The 16,946-nt window shown below is 43.2% G+C and overlaps 1 protein-coding gene across 22 annotated transcripts in view; it reads right to left on the reverse strand.

Annotated features, from left to right (window-relative positions):
* Window positions 1–238: 238 nt before the first annotated feature.
* wnk2 (WNK lysine deficient protein kinase 2) overlaps window positions 239–16,946 on the reverse strand; it is a 35,181-nt gene continuing 18,473 nt past the window's right edge. For 9 of the 22 annotated variants that reach the window (XM_085777354.1, XM_085777350.1, XM_085777349.1 and 6 more), the window contains 17 exons: window positions 12,187–12,849; window positions 11,245–11,294; window positions 10,990–11,152; window positions 10,786–10,902; window positions 10,532–10,702; window positions 10,144–10,186; window positions 9,875–10,036; window positions 8,435–9,309; window positions 7,583–7,640; window positions 7,402–7,466; window positions 6,705–7,294; window positions 5,761–5,990; window positions 5,442–5,672; window positions 5,186–5,284; window positions 4,310–4,351; window positions 3,861–4,183; window positions 239–2,825 (listed from right to left, as the gene is read on the reverse strand). In XM_085777354.1, the coding sequence (XP_085633480.1) occupies window positions 2,556–2,825; window positions 3,861–4,183; window positions 4,310–4,351; window positions 5,186–5,284; window positions 5,442–5,672; window positions 5,761–5,990; window positions 6,705–7,294; window positions 7,402–7,466; window positions 7,583–7,640; window positions 8,435–9,309; window positions 9,875–10,036; window positions 10,144–10,186; window positions 10,532–10,702; window positions 10,786–10,902; window positions 10,990–11,152; window positions 11,245–11,294; window positions 12,187–12,849 (4,152 nt within the window). In that variant the 3' untranslated portion in view covers window positions 239–2,555. Of the gene's footprint in view, window positions 2,826–3,860; window positions 4,184–4,309; window positions 4,352–5,185; window positions 5,285–5,441; window positions 5,673–5,760; window positions 5,991–6,704; window positions 7,295–7,401; window positions 7,467–7,582; window positions 7,641–8,434; window positions 9,310–9,874; window positions 10,037–10,143; window positions 10,187–10,531; window positions 10,703–10,785; window positions 10,903–10,989; window positions 11,153–11,244; window positions 11,295–12,186; window positions 12,850–14,744; window positions 15,165–16,946 lie in introns of all 22 variants that reach the window. The other 13 variants (XM_085777348.1, XM_085777351.1, XM_085777365.1 and 10 more) reach the window with 6 other exon arrangements.

Below are 16,946 nucleotides of genomic sequence, written 5' to 3' on the forward strand. Positions count from 1 at the left end.
AAACAGACACAATGTGTACATATGGTTTTGGGCAAACTTTTCTCTCTCCTCCTATCTCACTAGCACATAATCACACACGTGCACGCAGACACACACACACATGCACGCACACACATACCCCAACATAGAGAATTGGCTTGAAAATTTAAAGTGAAAGTGATGCACAGGGACATTCTGGGTTGATCTGCTCAGTCCACACTGTGAATGAAAACAAGAACATGACTGATACTGCATGGTGTCAAGCAAAAATGAATTTATTATTACTGTCTCCAAGTATGTACAGCTTTTGTGAAAGAGTACCGATCTGACGAGATCGGGAAAGTGTGTGGGGGGAAACAGCAGGCAAAAGCAAACGTACATCTAGCTTTCACTGCAAGCATTAAAGAGATCAAAGACAGGAAGTAGAGCACAAAGTAAATAGTAGTATAGACAAGAAAAAAACATCATTAGTCTTCATGAAGGAAAGACAAATGTTCAGTTTAAATAAAAATAGTATCACACTGTGCAAACTTGGAGGGATTTTATATGGGCATTAATTTACATACAGTTTATTATTCTTAACCTGTGCAAACAGCTGTTTAATGTCTTCTGTGGCTCTGGGAGAAATGCTCCCACATTTTGAAAAATAACTAATAATGTAAAAGATGTTACAGAGTTGTATTATGGGAAATGCGGCTCCAGCATTTCATGGACTTCACTCACACTCAGGACTAACAGGCAGGATATCTCAGCCTCTGCTGTTTCTGTGTGGTCTGGAGGTGTGCAGGACCTAATCAACTGATGAAGCCTCTTAACTGAAAAATGATGTATTTAGGTTAGAAGAAGCTCAGTCTGCACTTAAGCAAAGTGTCTACACTGGCTGACTCAGTTTTGAAGAACACAATTTGTGCCTCTTGTTTTTTGACTACATCATTTTTTTGCTACTGCTGTGTTTTCATGAGGATATGTCAACACACTGATGCACTCAACAAACTGCTCCTCGGAGGGATTCAAGGAACTTTATGAGAGGAAAGTATTGAGAGTGTTGTTTCTGAGGCGTTACTATTGACATAGCGAGAACGGTGATAGTGCAATATTTGGCGGAGGTCTTTGAACTAAGCAGTGATACATACAATTAGATGTACGAGCCAGATGATTGTGTGAGGCCAGGATCTAATGAACAGAAATTACAAAGCCTATGCATTATACAAAGACCATGTCAAACAGTTGTTGCTTCTCAGTAATTCACATTCTTCAATCATGGCTGTGCCTTTCACATCGTCAAATTATCAGCGTCTATCAAACAACAACCAACCACACAGTAATCTCTTAGTAACCACAAAGGCAACAATATATAAAGCTACAGACTGCATCAGCAGAGGTATGGGATGATTATGATTTTCGACTCGTGTGTTGAGTCCTTCAGCCCTCCTCTTCGTATGGTTTCAGTGCCAGTTTCTCTTCACAATGTCCTCCCGTCACCCACAACATCAACCTGTGCACATTCAGAATATCAGTGTATTCATGCAGGCTGTGGTGACGTCGGTAGAGCAATACCACAAGGAAATCAGTGAGCAAGGAAAAACCTACAGTTAACATATTAAATTATGTTAACCTACATAATATATTAAATTACCTAACTCAGATTTGGACTTTTTTTTTTCTTTTCTTTTTTTTTTTTACAATCTGTGATATTTTTTATCAACTGTCACATGACCAGATTATTGTGATTTATCATGTTCTGTTGCTATATTAAACATGTTTTAACCCACATTCATTATTCAAATCATGTTATTTACCTTCAAAGGTGAACGCATATACAATATCTAGTGTCTGCTTTTCTTCAGAAAACTGAAACTGCAATTCAAGGCACTCTCACAGGTGTTTTTTTTTCCACCTGAAGATAAAGTTCAAGTTCATTCAATCTCTTAAGGATATTTCAAGCGCTTGTGCTGGAAGCATTTCATTGATGAAGAGCGAAACCTATCCTTGGACTGAGAGAGCAGAGTAAAGCAACCAGTCCTAGTGACCAGGATGTCAAGTCTTCACAGTGACGGCATGATGGTGGCTAATTAGGTGTTGCATTAAGACACATAGCTGCAGCACCAACCTAGGGGTTATCTAATGTTAACTGTACAAACACAGGAGCTATGTACAGACTAACAAGGATTCGTATATACACACGGCAGCTTCTATATAGGAGTGATATGAGCAACACAAATATGAAATATTCATATAAACACAGGATGAATGAACAGTACAGTATGTACATTCAGTGAGTGGAAAGATATGTAAGCAATGACAAAAATCTGCACTTTTAAGCCTGACTGGGCTAACTATACATCTTTAAATGCACTACTACCATTACACTGCACTCAAGGATTATGTACTGCAATATGGACATGAGGTATGTTGATGCAAATGAAACAACATAAAACTCAAGAACAGAGGCGAGTATGTACATATGGTTACATACATGCTGGTTAAATATATACAGTATATGCACATAAGATTGATTAGAAGTATTATGAGATTTCTTTTTGGTAATAGAGTTGGAAGACACAATGCTACTCAGGTTAGAGAGTCCTGGCTTTGGGGTCGGGCGGCTGATGTGATGGAGCTGGAGCAGGACTGGGGGCATCCTGGGCTGAGGGCACAGCAGGAAAGGCAAAAACTCCTGTAGGGAGGGGGAAGAAGGACAAGGCCCTTAACGGAGCAGGGGAGTGGAGCTGATAGCTGGGATGGGACCCTGTGGACGGGCTGGTCATCAGTGATGAGCCCGGGCTGTCAGGCCATGTCAGGGGCAGACTGCAGGCCTCTGGACCAGAGGCTGTCCAGGATGAGACCTGCATGGTCAGAATGTGGACACATATTCACATTATTGGTTAACCGTGGACAATGTAACAACTCTATACTGCACTCTGTAAGCTTCACAGTAAACCTTTCTATTCTCATTAGCTGTACTGTGTTTGTGTTAATGTGTGTGTGCATCTATAGCCTATGTGCATTCATGATTTATATCTATGGGGTAAATTCACTGTCGCTGTCCTCACTGACATTTAAGTCAATTAACAAACTTACTAAATAGGCTATCTGCATTGGTGTTGTGTTGGCATGTGTACAGCTACACACATCTGAAGGTTTCTACTCCTGGTGTATAGAGAGGAATGTGTCTGGGTTCTAAAGGACTGTACTTTACTATACTATACCTTACTACAGTAGAGTATAGTAGAGTGGAGTAGAGCAGGTTGTTAACCGTGGTATATTGAGCATATACCACGGCTACTATTCGAAAGCCTTATCACAGCGTAAGCTATCACTCCGCGTCAGGCACGTATGACTGGTATGAAGAGAAGTTGTTGTCATCCATGACAACGGACTGTTGCAGTCCGTAGCCAAAGACAGTTGATGTTTTTACGATGTTAAAAAATGGACTAAAGTAGTTGAATTCACATGTTTAAGGTTAACTTTCACCTCCGGGGAGGGTTAACAACGGTAGAGGGGATTGAGCAGTGACTTTAACCTGAAAAAAAGCGGAGGAAAAGACGAGATGCAGAGCTAATTTGGAGCTAACGTCTGGAGAGGTGGGACTATTTTTTTCACAGTGAGGCTATTTTATTGGATAATATGTATTTCTGGTTGAATAAAACTACATGAAATTGATTGCGTATCCCTCTTTCATATTGTCATTATTGGTAACCGTTTTATAAAAGCAATATATCACTCCAGGCCGTGGTATATGCTCATTATACCACTCTAAGGGGCGTTGTTCGGCCCGACGCGAAGCATGGTATAATGAGCATATACCACGGCCTGGAGTGATATATTGCTTAAATACACTTTACATTGACAAATTTCTATATAACCAGCATGAATCTCACCTGTGAAGCATTAGTCAGTTGTCTGTGTGCTCGAGGCAGGACCTGATCCCACAGGTGCGGCCCACTGATGCTCAGAGAGTTAGTGCGTGGCCTGTGGGTGACAATAAGAACCTCCTGGGCCCAGTCGTCCATCAGCCGTTGCAAGTCTTCAGGCAGATTGTTTTCACTGGAATTCATAGACGTGCCAGAGTATGTGGCCGTCTTGTTGTTGCTGTTATTGGCCTGAGCTTGGGCCAGCCCCATCACTGGCTGATGAGGAGGAGGTGTGGCACCAGTAGGCGGCTGCTGTGATTGATTAAAAGCCCCTGATCCGGCTGCAGACCCTAGGAGGACACACACAAAAACACAAACACACAGACACACATCAAGTTCACTGAGTCAAGAGTAACTGGACTGTGAATGAATCTATTGTTAGTGAGGCACTAAATAAAGGCACTAATTCTACATACTGCCGCGCTCTTTGCCGAGACACAGTCGCTTCAGTGTCGACCCTATGAAGACAAAACAGACCTTAGACAGGTTATCATTACTATTACCTAGTATTAATGATCAGTAACAGGACGCAGTGCAAAACAAAGCTTCTAAATGCTGTCAGAGAGCAAAGGAACAAACTAAATGGATAGGCAATAGGTCCAGTGAAACAAGGCAGTGTATTTATTAGAAGAATCATGCAGGTGGTCCGGGTGAAGCCTGAGAGTCACACTGAAGTGCAGCGTCGGATTGTTAGAGAGGCTGAGATAAGAAACGTGAGAGTCAAAAGAGATGAGAGATTAGAAATGTCATGACAGACTGGTGTGCATGTGGCATGCAAATGTCCATTGCCTAGTAATGCAGGTCGGATAACAACAGCATTAGCATCAGTAGGAGAAACTTGGAAATGTTACAATTATAATGAATCTTGATTATCCAAACCTCAAACATCTGAGTCAAGTCAACACACATGTGGAATAGAAATGATTTACTATGATATTGGCCATTTTTTTTTATTGAAAAAAAAAAAGTGTAAATTCATCATTCCCTTTTGGAAACGTTTTTTCAAACAACCTCTATAACGAACAAACATTTAATGAATCAAAGGTTAACTTATTCAGAGCAAACGTGACTCTTCAGAGGGTTTGAATACACAATATCTTTCAGTGCAAACAAAGGACACGAGGTAGAAGCAAGTCATTCAGAATGAAGAGGAGCAAAAGGAAAAACCCAGGAGAGTTGCAGAACACTTTGGCAAAGACAGAAAAAAAAGATATCAGTGAGATTAAAGAGGAGAAATAGAAAGTGTGGAAAACAAACGAGTGACGCAATGCGAGAAGAGAGGAGATACAAACAGATAGACAAAGACACAGGCCCACTGAGAAATCTAGCTCGTGGCTTGCTACTGGATTTATAGGTCACTCTCTCAGACGGTTGAGGGTAATTAGACCAGCCTGTAAAGGAGCACAATCAAAGAGGGAGAAAGACACCAGGGTAAGAAGAGCACACACTGAAATACCCAATCATATTCAATCAAACACCACGGGAAGTCAGGATTTCCCCCCCCTGGATGTTTTAAACACTGGTAGTAGTGTACAGACTGAGTTTCACCTTGTCCGGGTCGAACTTGCGTTCCGGTGCCGTCTCCGTGGAGTCCAGCATAAATATTATCAGACGACAGAGAGCCCTTGAGGGAGCAGGGCTGCTGAGTCTGCACAGGCTCTGAGGTGGAGCTGGGAATGTGGCTGGTGCAGGACCGCGCCCTGCCATGAGTGGGGAAAGACCCTTTGGCTGGAGAGCCATTCAAACTCAGTGTGGGCTCACCTGTACCTGTAGCAGCACCTGGACACACAAACACACACATGCATAAGGATGACATACTCCATGTAAATATTCAACGTGTATCAGTGATTGTGGAAAAGATACGGACTGGATCTGCTGGAGTCACTTTTGGTGGTGACATTTCTAAACTGCTGAACCAGAGGGCTGAGGAGTTTGCCAGGCTTCAGCTTGTGCTTGCTGGACCTCTTTCTGCGGCCGCCGTGTGGCGCAACGTGTGAGAGACCCAGGCCAGTGGGAGGGGCTTTACCAAGCCGGCGATACAGCAGCTCCACTTCTCCCCGCTGATGGGCCTGCAGTTCAGAGATCTCCCTCAGATGTCTGAGGAGGTGAAGGCAAGAATATTTCAGGTCAGAATATTCACAGGTAAAGACCAGTGATGGGAATAACAGTGTTAAAAACGGTACCTTTTTTCCAGTAACAAGTAGGAATCAAAAAAGTTACTGTTTACCTTTTACTGTATAACAAAATATAGAGCATTTTATAATGGCTTATGAGGTCAAGTATTACAATAGAGTTATAATGCTCTATAATGTGTTATACTTATTGTTATAAAGCCTTATGATAATTTATGAGTGTTTATAATGATAGTTATACACGTTTATAAGATAATTATAACACATTTTATAACTATATTTATAATGCATTATCGATGCGGGCATTGTCAGTGAGTTACTAACAATTATAGTGTATTATAATACCTGACCTTATAAGTCATGATAAAATGCTTTATAGTGTGTTATGATTATTGTTATAAAGCATTATGATCATCTATGAGTGTTTATAACTATAGTTATACAGTGCTATTACTGACCTTATAAGTCATGATAAATATTGTTATAGAGATAGGAGTCAAATAAAGTGTTACCAAAGTGACTTTTCCTTGTAATCAGTTACTTTTATATAGTAGTAATCAGTTACTTACTCAGTTACTTTTGGGGGAGAGTAACTATAACTAATTACTTTTTAGAAGTAACATGCCTAACACTGGTAAAGACACAAAATAAGTGTGACAATAAAACACTGGCTCTTTACTTCTCCCTGAGTCTCTGTAGCTCCTTCTTCATGTCCGAGTCCTCCATCTCTGAGTCATTGTCGCTGCTGCCGTAGGCTGAGCCGTGCACGCCTCCGTGTCTGCTGGGCGAGTCGGAGCTCTGTACGCTGCTGCTGCGCCCTGACCGACGGAGGAAGGCCACCGCCCTCTTCATCAGGTCGCTTCCTCTGCGCTCGGAGCGAGTGTGCTGGGACGGGGTGGCGGGGGCCAGCTTGGCGGGGCTGCTCTCGGCCCCCGAGTCGGAGGAGAGGAAGCGACCGTGGATGGTGACGTCCACGGGGACGGAGGTGGAGGTCAGGGCGCGGGGCAGGGAGCCCCTCTTGGCCATGGAGGGAGGAGTGTCCAGGTAGAAGTCCGGCGGGGCAGAGTAGCGGCTGCAGCGCGTTCTCTGTGTGATGTCGTCTTCGGTGCTGATCACGGAGAAACGGCCGATGGTGGTGGAGACGACCATGGTCTCGGCCTGGACGTGCTCTCCGCCGTACGCCACAGGGTGAGCCGGGGAGGCGGCGCTGCTCCAGCTCCTCTGTTTCACATCTCGTCTGTTGGCCACTTCAGGAGGAGCTGAGATTATCTGCCGAAAGCAAATAAAGACTGTTCACACCGCATCACGATGCTTCTCCAACAACAAGAGCAGAGGGAATTTATCTGAATGAAATATCTCTAATCTCTTTTTCATACCTTAAATCGACCTCTTGTTCCAGAGCAGGAGGCGGAGTGAGGAACCTGTCTCCTCGACAATGAAGCTGCAAAAAACGTCCACGACACTGAATATACAGTAACAAACTAACACATTACAGTAATTCAGTTAGCATCTATTGATGCCAAATGTGTTGCATTAATTAACAAATGATGTACATACCACACACGGCTGAGTCACTTAGCGTGCTCAAACTATCCATCCTCTCTGGAATTTGAGGCTGATAGAGGAGATTAAATCAGAGGAGAAAACCACAAACACAAACACACCATTAATCATTGTCCTTTAATATAATAGACTTCTTTATATTGCATAAATGAGTGAGGACTGTCTAAAAATGTATATAGTATCTGTATCTGTATCTGTATCTGTATCTGTATCTGTATATCTATATCTATATACAGATACAGATACAGATACCGCATCTCAATAACGTAGAATATGATGGAGGTCATCAGTCTCCTCCATGATAGTGGAGCTACTGAACCACACTGACCATTTAAGGCTCAGGAAACCATTGCAGATGTTTGGTGTTAATCAGCTGATCAGAGTGTGACATCATTAGGTTATAATAGTGATTTTTTTCACTATATTCTAATTCTTTGACTTACTGAATTAGGTTTTTTTTAATTAAATGTAAGCCATAATTATTACAATTAAAAGAAATAAAGACATGTAATGAATCTATATTTGATATATTTGTTTGAATTGAACTACTGAAATAAATCAACTTTTACATGATATTCTAATTCATTGAGATGCACTTGTATATGCATATGTATATGATTATTATATTTAGACTGTGCACATAAATTCAATTTTTCATGTAAAACAAATTCAATCTTCCTCCTCTGAATTCGCAATGTGATTGAAATATAATAAACATGTCTATATTTTCCATAAGATTAATTGAAATAGGCAGTACTTTGTTGTCTATCCAGCTGCATTATTATAATCTACACACATATTGTACTCTTTAATTTACTGATGGGACTCTGATTTCATTGCACTCACCAGCTGTTCTCCTGCCCTGTACCGTCCCTCCCCCATCGGCCCTGGCGTGCTGTTTCCTGACCCTCCGGTGGCGCTGTCTGGCCCAGGAGGGGACTGAATGTACTCGGTCCCGGAGCCTGGTGTCTCTGCAGCGCTGCCTGATGGATACATGGGGGCGTATTCCTGGTAGAGCAGGTTCCGTAGTTTCTCATCCAGTGTTTTTATGGTGCTGTCCACAAAGCCTCCCCGGCCGAGTCGTCCCTCGCCATCGGACTCACCAGGGCCGGCTCCCGGCTGGGACGGCGCCGGGCTCTGGGGTAGGGAGGACACCTTGGTCCCTCCCACGCTGGAAAAAGGCTGATGGAGCACCACAGGCTGCTGCGGTCGCTCGCTCCGAGCAGCGGAGGCGGCGTAAGAGACGGACAGCGGCTCTTTGGACGAACCCGGGTCCTGGAGAGGGAGTGGGGTGAGAGGAGACCCACCCTGTGAACCGCTGACATCCAGAGACAGCGGCATGACCAGAGGGCAGCAGGGCACCTCGTCGGCCATAGAAACAGGACATGTCATGTCAGCCATCTGATGAGCGGCGTGGACCGGGGAGACGGAGCCCAGAGGGGATCCCTGGGACTCCTCCGCTGGGAAAGACGCATGCGGGGACGCCGGCGGCAGAGGCTGAGCCCTGGCCGGCTGGGCCTGATGCACACTGGGCTGCACCAAGCTGCCGGGAGGCTCCACCGACGATACGGACTGGAGGGTTGGGGGAGCAGACACAGGAGGGGACAGAGTGGCAAAAACAAGCGGGTCTGTGTTGGACATTATTGGGGGACTACAGAATCCATACACGTCGTAGGAGAAGCCTCCACTTCCACCAGACATAGTAGAGGATGACCCCTCTTCTGCAGAAGGAAAAAAAGCCAAATGAATAAAAGATCACAAGATTGAAAAATATTTTTAGAAAGTCATCAAACACCCATGAGGGAGCTGAGGAATGTCTTTGTTTCAGCTGCCACAAGATGGCGCTATTGTCCTGTGCAGCTGTCAGACATTGTGGACATGAAGTCACCTCTTACACAACAAAGAAATATGAATGATGTTTTAAAACGAAATTAAGAGTATATTATTTAACTCATAATTTTGCCTATTAGTTCAAATTTGTAAAATGGTCTGTCGTAAATATTTGATTCGGCATCTATGTGTGACAGGAAACACCGTAAATGTTTTTGTAATGATTCAATGTAGGAACTTGTAACTTTTATGTTTTGTGTCGTCTCGGTTGTTTTGTGTGTATTTGTATGTATTAAGTATGTACCTTTTGTATGTGTTTTTGTTTTTTATGTATCAAGTATGTGTTATTCATAGTTGGTTTGTATTGTCACTTATGAAAATGAAAAGACCCCAGGAAGAATAGCTGCTGCTTTGCAAAAACTAATGGGGATCTTAATAAACCAAACCAAACCAAACCTCTGGATGTAGATGGCCGTGCGATGCCGCTGTCAGCGGGCTGGGTGGTGGTTGAACTCCCAGGTGACTGTGTAGTTGTGCCATCGGATGGGGTGTCCTGGCTGGATGTGGGCGTCTCCTCCACGGGGCAGATTATGAACCATCTTTTTCCTGTATGAAGAACTGCAACCCAAGACATCAATTCATCTTTCAACATGAACGCAACATATGCAGAAAAGGATTTAGTAGATATGCAGATGGTGACATGTTAGAGACAGATCATTGTTTACCGTTCTGCTGGTAGACAGGCTGAGGCGCTCCAGGCTGCTGACTCTGCAGAGTGATACATGTGATATGAATATGCTACTACTTGCTACTCTGTGTTTATTTATTTGTATTTATACGTCTGAATAAGATCTATCTAAATAATATATGCATTGTATAAGCATGTGTGGTGCCCAGTGATGGGAATAACGTTAATAATGGCATTACTAATGGTACTACTTTTTTCAGTAACGAGTAATCAAAAATGTTACTGTTTCCCCCGTTATAATGCTGTTAGCGTTACTGACAATAAAAGGTGCCGTTACAAAATAATACACCGATTAAAGTGTCCATCAACTAGTCTGAAAAAAGACGTTTATCTGGAACTACAACACTGGTGGTGCCCTGTATTACCTCTCCCACTAGCCCCTCAGAGATTTGGCCCTGTTGTGGACTGCAGCTCAAGCTGGAGGCCCTTTCACCTTCTATGTCTTCATTCAGCATGTCTTCAGCTTTATCCATAATGTCCTTGAGCTGGTCAATGAAGATCTCCTTCTCTAACAGTAAGATAAAGCCGTTCTCCACCTGCAGGTTTACAATAAACAATATCAAAATACAAATATGGCCAATGCATAAGGCAAAAGCTGTGACTTAGATGCTGAACTAACCATATAGGTGGCGATTTCCTCTGGAGCATCTCCGTCGAGGTCAAATTTAAATGTCACCATTTTGTGATTGTGGGTCTCCAGCTGACATTCGACCATTTTATCACCGGTGTTGCAGACCTGTGGTGGCAGAGGTTTCAATTCAGAAAACATGGTGGCTTTCAGACATTAAAAACGTCTGTTGTCACAACGTTCATCGTGACTAACGTTGAGCATGCTGAGTTTGGGTTTGCTCGTCTTCTCTTGCCGCGAACGTGTGCGCGCCGACTTGCGGTGGTGTTTCCTGGGTTTCCCATCCCCCTTTCCTCCGCTGGCCAAGCTGTCGTAGCCGTCACTCATTTCCTTTCCGGACGCCACATCAGAGTTGAGACTACGAAAAAGAAAACATAAACACACTTTTGTCATCTCTAGATTTGTGACGTTTTCATCACAGTAAGTTACAGTACCTGTAGGGACACACACCTGTCATAGGCGTAGCTGGGTAAAGACACTGGTTTGTCCTGAAGCACGTCCTGAAGACAGAAAGTACAGCAGTGGTATTAATGTCAATTTGTGCTATTAGCTCTTGATATAATGGATTAAAGGGATAGTTCAACATTTTGGCAAATTTGTCTATTGCCATCTATAGTCTTAGTAGTAGTAAGTAGGTTCATTACATTTAATTGTCAGTGCAAGCTGTTTTTAGATCAGTGGGGCAGAGACGCGAGCTCTGCACGGCGCGCTGTATTTCCGCCTTTCCCTCATCAAACTCTTTAATTCTCTCACAATTCAACAACTCCAAAACACTCTAGTGGACAAGTTGTGACCTGCACATTCACCACGCCACAAAATAATGATGTCATGTTATGAGACAGAGTTGTTTTCGAGGCAAATGCCCGGCTACGCATTTGTAGTAGTAGTTCCGAGTATTTGCTTCATGTGTCGTAATGTTACATATAACTATACGTTATTATTTCATAGCGTGGCGAATGTGCAGGTCACAACTTGGCCACGAGAGTGTTTTGAAGTTGTTGGATTGTGTATAGTTTGATGAGTGAAACAGAAAAGCACTGTGAGCCTCCGTTGCGTTACAGTAGCTGAGCAGCTCGCGTCACTGCCCCACCAATCTAAAAACAGCTTGCACCGACAATTAAAGGCAATGAACCTACAGTACTCCTAAAACTATAGGGATTATGGCAATAGGCAAATTTGCCAAAATGTTGAACTATCCCTTTAACTTAGTCAGTCATTATTGGAAAAAAAAAAGGTTTAAAACTAATGTGAATTTGATTAGAAAGGCAGACAGTTGGAATATGTTTTCTGAGTAATAATAAGATGTTGCTGATTCAGAGACAATTTTTATCTGTGCGTGTGCATAGATGCGTAAGACACTCAAAAAGGTGCAAACTGCGGCCTCACCCATACCTCTACAGGAGGCTCTGTCTGAAGGGTGTTGGGCGCAGGTGTCATTTCGAGGTTTTGCTGAGCTGTGGCTGGGCTGGCACACTCAGGCAACGAGGCTGCTGTCTGGATGCCAGTAAGCTGCAGAGCTGGAGCTGCACCAGGAGCAGGAGCGGGGGCTGCAGACTGAAGCGGGGCTGGTAGGGTGGCAGGGATCGGGGCTGGGTGTTGGTGTTTACCGATGACAAAAGACGAGTCTGAACTTGTAGCTGAGACTTTGAGTGGTTCAAAATTGAGCCCTGATGCAGAAACCGGTGCTGTTACTGGGGCCGAGGCTGGGGCTGGTACTGCTACTGGAACCTGTATCGGAGTCGAAACTGGAGCTTGAGACATGGCTGCAGCTTGGGCTGATACTGGGACTGGTGTTTGGGTTTGTGCTGGGACCATAGCTGGGCTTTGTGCCGCCACTTGGGATTCAACTTGGACTGCAGCTGAGACTGAGATGCAGGCTGGGGCTGGGACTGGAGGTGGGACTGCGGGGCCTACAGATAAGTCCAGACCAGCTGCAGTAGTCTCTGCATCAACCCCATTTCTCCAGAGAGAAGTCTGAACAGAAGGCAAGACGGGGTGGACCGGAGCCAGAAGCTGAACATCTCCCAAATTCCCCTGTGGAGCAATCGTCTGTACCTGGAAAAACAAACCAGCACATTTAGGGTAATGTTCATCAGTTGGTTCAAATATTGTTTACCCTTAAGGTGAGATGCTATAGGTGAATAGGGTAAAAGAAAATAATCCAACATATATGAAACTTCCCAAGTTTTACATTAAAGAGACCCAGAGGAGTTTGCTTTTGGTTATAAGAGAGTCTCATATTAATGTGGATGAATCTACGTTACCCACACTTGTAAATGGGTCCATTTTCGATAAATATATTGTTTTGTCTTTATAGTTATTTTAATATTATTATTTAGTGGTCGACTCGCCCAGCATTTCTTAGTTTTGGTTTCCTGGACGCTGCCTGGCGGGTCATGGGAATAACGCCATCGAATCGCTAGTTGGCGTCGTTTATGGTCGGAACTACAACGGTATCTGATAGTCTTCTGTTTTCGCTTTTGTCCGTCTTGCACCAAGAATCCAAGAATTTCACCGTGTGCGCGGAGGCTCATGGGAAATGCAGTGTGAAAACACTTTGCTTTCCGAAACTCCTCGTAGTCCCTTTAAGACAATTATTTTTTGTATTACAAGTTTTGTCAAATTGTATGTTTAAATATGAAAATGAGGCAATATCTAATGATAAATATGCTAATTTGCATAAATTTTAGAGTCAAAGGTTTTTATGGAGGGGATTTTGGATATCTCTTTTTATCACTCTGTAAAAATCTAATTTCGCCCTGTATTTAGTAATAAAATGTTGTATAAATCAGGCGGTGAATGATATATCAACAAACCCTTCTGTAAAAACCTTCATAGTATAGAAAGGAATAAAACTGGAAGGTTTGGTGTCTCTAAGTGCTGCTGAAGTGATTTCTAGCTCAGAGTCTGAGGAAAATCTCATTTTAAGAAAATGACCTTTAAAGATTTGTATTGTAAAATTCCATAGATTGTAATTGTCAATCGTAATTTTAGGATTTTTTTTATCATTGTCCAGGGCAGAGCTTTACAATGATACCTGACATGACATGGGTCAGACAACAGGCAGTTGAACACAGAACACAGTTTGAAAATAACCACCTTAATGTGGATTTTCTACCATTTCTTTACAGTACACCTTTCTGAAAGAATACATGTTAAAGGGTAGTAGCATTTTTTTAAAGTGGGGTTGTATGATCTACATATATCCCCCAAGTACTAATTGCAGTAGAAGACTCTCTGCAGTCCTCCCGTTAGCAACGCCAGCCCATAGCCCTGCCCAGAGATTTACAACATACAGTGTTGTGAACAGACCCAAAGAAACGGCCTATTTTCGCGGCCTAAAAGAGGTTTTACCTGAAAAGAAATACACAGTTCCATTGTTCGCTATAATATAATTTTTTCCAGCCCCTCAAAGTGCAGGAAAAACGCAGTTTTTATTTGGACCTAACCAACTGCTGATCGGCGGGCGCTAACCCTGGGCGGAGGGATACGTGAGTTGGTTAGGTCCAAATAAAAACTGTGTTCTTGGGCTGGAAAAAATTATATTATAGCGAACAATGGAACTGTTTTTTTTTTTTTTCAGGTAAAACCTCTTTTAGGCCACGAAAATAGGCCGTTTCTTTGGGTCTGTTCACAACACTGTGTGTTGTAAATCTCTGGGCAGGGCTATGGGCTGGCGTTGCTAACGGGAGGAGTGCAGAGAGTCTTCTACTGCAATTAAAGTACTTAGGGGCTATTTGTAGATCATACAACCCCACTTTAAAAGAAATGCTACTATCCCTTTAAGGTAGAAAAATAGCCAAAAATCTCAAAATTGATCAGTACACGAGACAAGACACGTGCATGTCCTGCATGCACTGACTACGCCAACGGATAAGATAGATTGCCACCTTAGTATTACAGATTTCCCATGAGCAGCCATTACAGTGATAACTGAGTCGAATATTCACCTGGACAGGCTGCTCAGCCATTTCCATTTCAGGGTGGGGGGCGGGGTATGGGGTGGTTCGTACCTGGGAGAGAGGTAAGGGATGGGTGGTATGGAAGCTACAAAGGTTTGTCTTAGATGTGGGAGGGCCACCCTGCTGCCGGGGCGCTGCAGGGGCCATGGCCATGGTAAGAAGTGGGATTGGGAGTGCCACATTGGGCACGTGCTGAGGTGTGGATAGAGGGGTCTGGGGGGTGCCGAGGGTAGGTATAGAGGGCATGGCAGCATGAGGGGTCAGAGGCAGGGAGGGACGGTGGGGTGAGGGTGAGTAGTAGGCGCTCGACATAGGGCCACTGCTGCTGTAGGCAGATGGCAGAGGAGCTGGGGAGAAGGGAGGGGGCTGGTGGCCCCCTGTTTTAACAACAGGGTATGGTGAGGGAAACTGGGAAGAGAGAGGGAAAATGGATATACAATGAACAAAGACAACCAGTCGATAGAGAGAACATTCACACAGGCCTTTCATGAATTACTCAACCCTCTAACCTACATTGACCTTTGGAGGACGTTTCCAGCAGATTCTGTCTAGTTAGGGTCCGGGCAGCTAAGCTGCCGGGACACTATTGTATTCCTAGGAATTCTTCTTCTTTCTTTCTTTCTTTCTTTCTTTCTTCTTCCAAGGAAGTCATACTTCCCATGGGCGAAAACTCACCAAACTTCACAGAAACATCCGACCCCATGCCAGATTCACTCAACTCCAAGGACATGTGCCCCCTCCTCCTAGGGGGGGCACAATAAGCGTTTAAATTTAAAAACTTTAAAAATTCCTACCAAACCAACGGTAGATGCTACAGTGTTGAAACTTCACCACAATGTAGCCTCAATACTGCTGAAACTTTTGTCCACTTAAACTCATTACAAATTATGAAGTCCATCACTCTGTTTTTTTCAATAACTGTAAAACTTTTAAAATGTATCTCCTCCCACAATTTTTGCTCAATTGTCACCAAACTTGCTACAGAGCATCTCCTGACTGTCCTCCACAAAACTTGTTTCTCGGATTTTTGATTAAGCAAAAATTGAGCCTACAGTGCATGAAAACGTTTGACTGTAAACACTACTGTAAACATATACCATCAAATTCTTGCTAAATACATTTTCAAACTTCCTGAAAAAAAATTAGAATATTTTGGAGTCATGGTTAATGAAGTTTGGCAAATATCAGAATTTTAATTCAAAAACTGAATTTTTGAGAACATTTTGAATTCTGCTCTCATGGGAACAACTGCAGCCAATGTGAGTGTGGAATTTTTAAACATCAGATTTTCTCTTATGAAGCAAAACACTTATCATTAAAAACAAATCACCAACATTTTCATGCTGTCAAGATGCAATTTATGTATTATCAGATTTTTGTTTAGATGACTGAATTTCTGAAATTTTGACCATTTCATCACAACAGCTGCCCGGGCACCGACTCACCTGAGTGGATAAATGAAGCTACACAGCAGGTCTCACTACCAGCCAATTAGCTCAGCGAGTTAGGAGCTGGTTCTTGGTGTCAGAGGTTGTGGGTTCGAGACCCAGCAAGGGTGATGATGATGATGATGATGATGATGATGATGATGATGACAGATCAAAATGTCACATGTCCTCAAGCTGTTTTGCTGTCTAAATGCCATTTATGTATTAACAGATTTTTGTTTAGATAACATAATTTCTGACTTTTTGACCATTTTTGAAATCTGCCTTGACAACAGCTGCCCGGGCACTGGCTCACCTGAGTGGATAAATGAAGCTACACAGCAGGTTTCAACTACAAGCCAATTAGCTCAGCCAGTTAGGAGCTGGTTCTTGGTGTCAGAGGCTGTGGGTTCGAGTCCCAGCAAGGGTGATGATGATGATGATGACAGATCAAAATGTCAGATGTCCTCAACACGAAACACAAGACAATTGTCCTAATGGTGGCACCACAGCAAGCTTCTAATTTTAAAAATCCAAATAGCTTGGACTGGACTATGTGCGAAGGCTCCTAACATCTTAGAGTCACAGTAGATGTTTAACAAATACATATCATTACCTCAAAAACTGATTTTTCTTTTTACTGTGGTTTCAAATCTGCCTACACGACAGTGAATGGCTTACTCAATTTGTGAAGCCACTGTTGAACTGCCACTTGTCAATTAGCTCAGTGCGATAGACAACGGTCTTTGGTTCCCGAGGTTGT

Source organism: Trachurus japonicus, chromosome 5 (assembly GCF_045865225.1).
Source record: "Trachurus japonicus isolate A0001 chromosome 5, Traja_1.0".
In the NCBI taxonomy this organism is placed as follows: domain Eukaryota; kingdom Metazoa; phylum Chordata; class Actinopteri; order Carangiformes; family Carangidae; genus Trachurus; species Trachurus japonicus.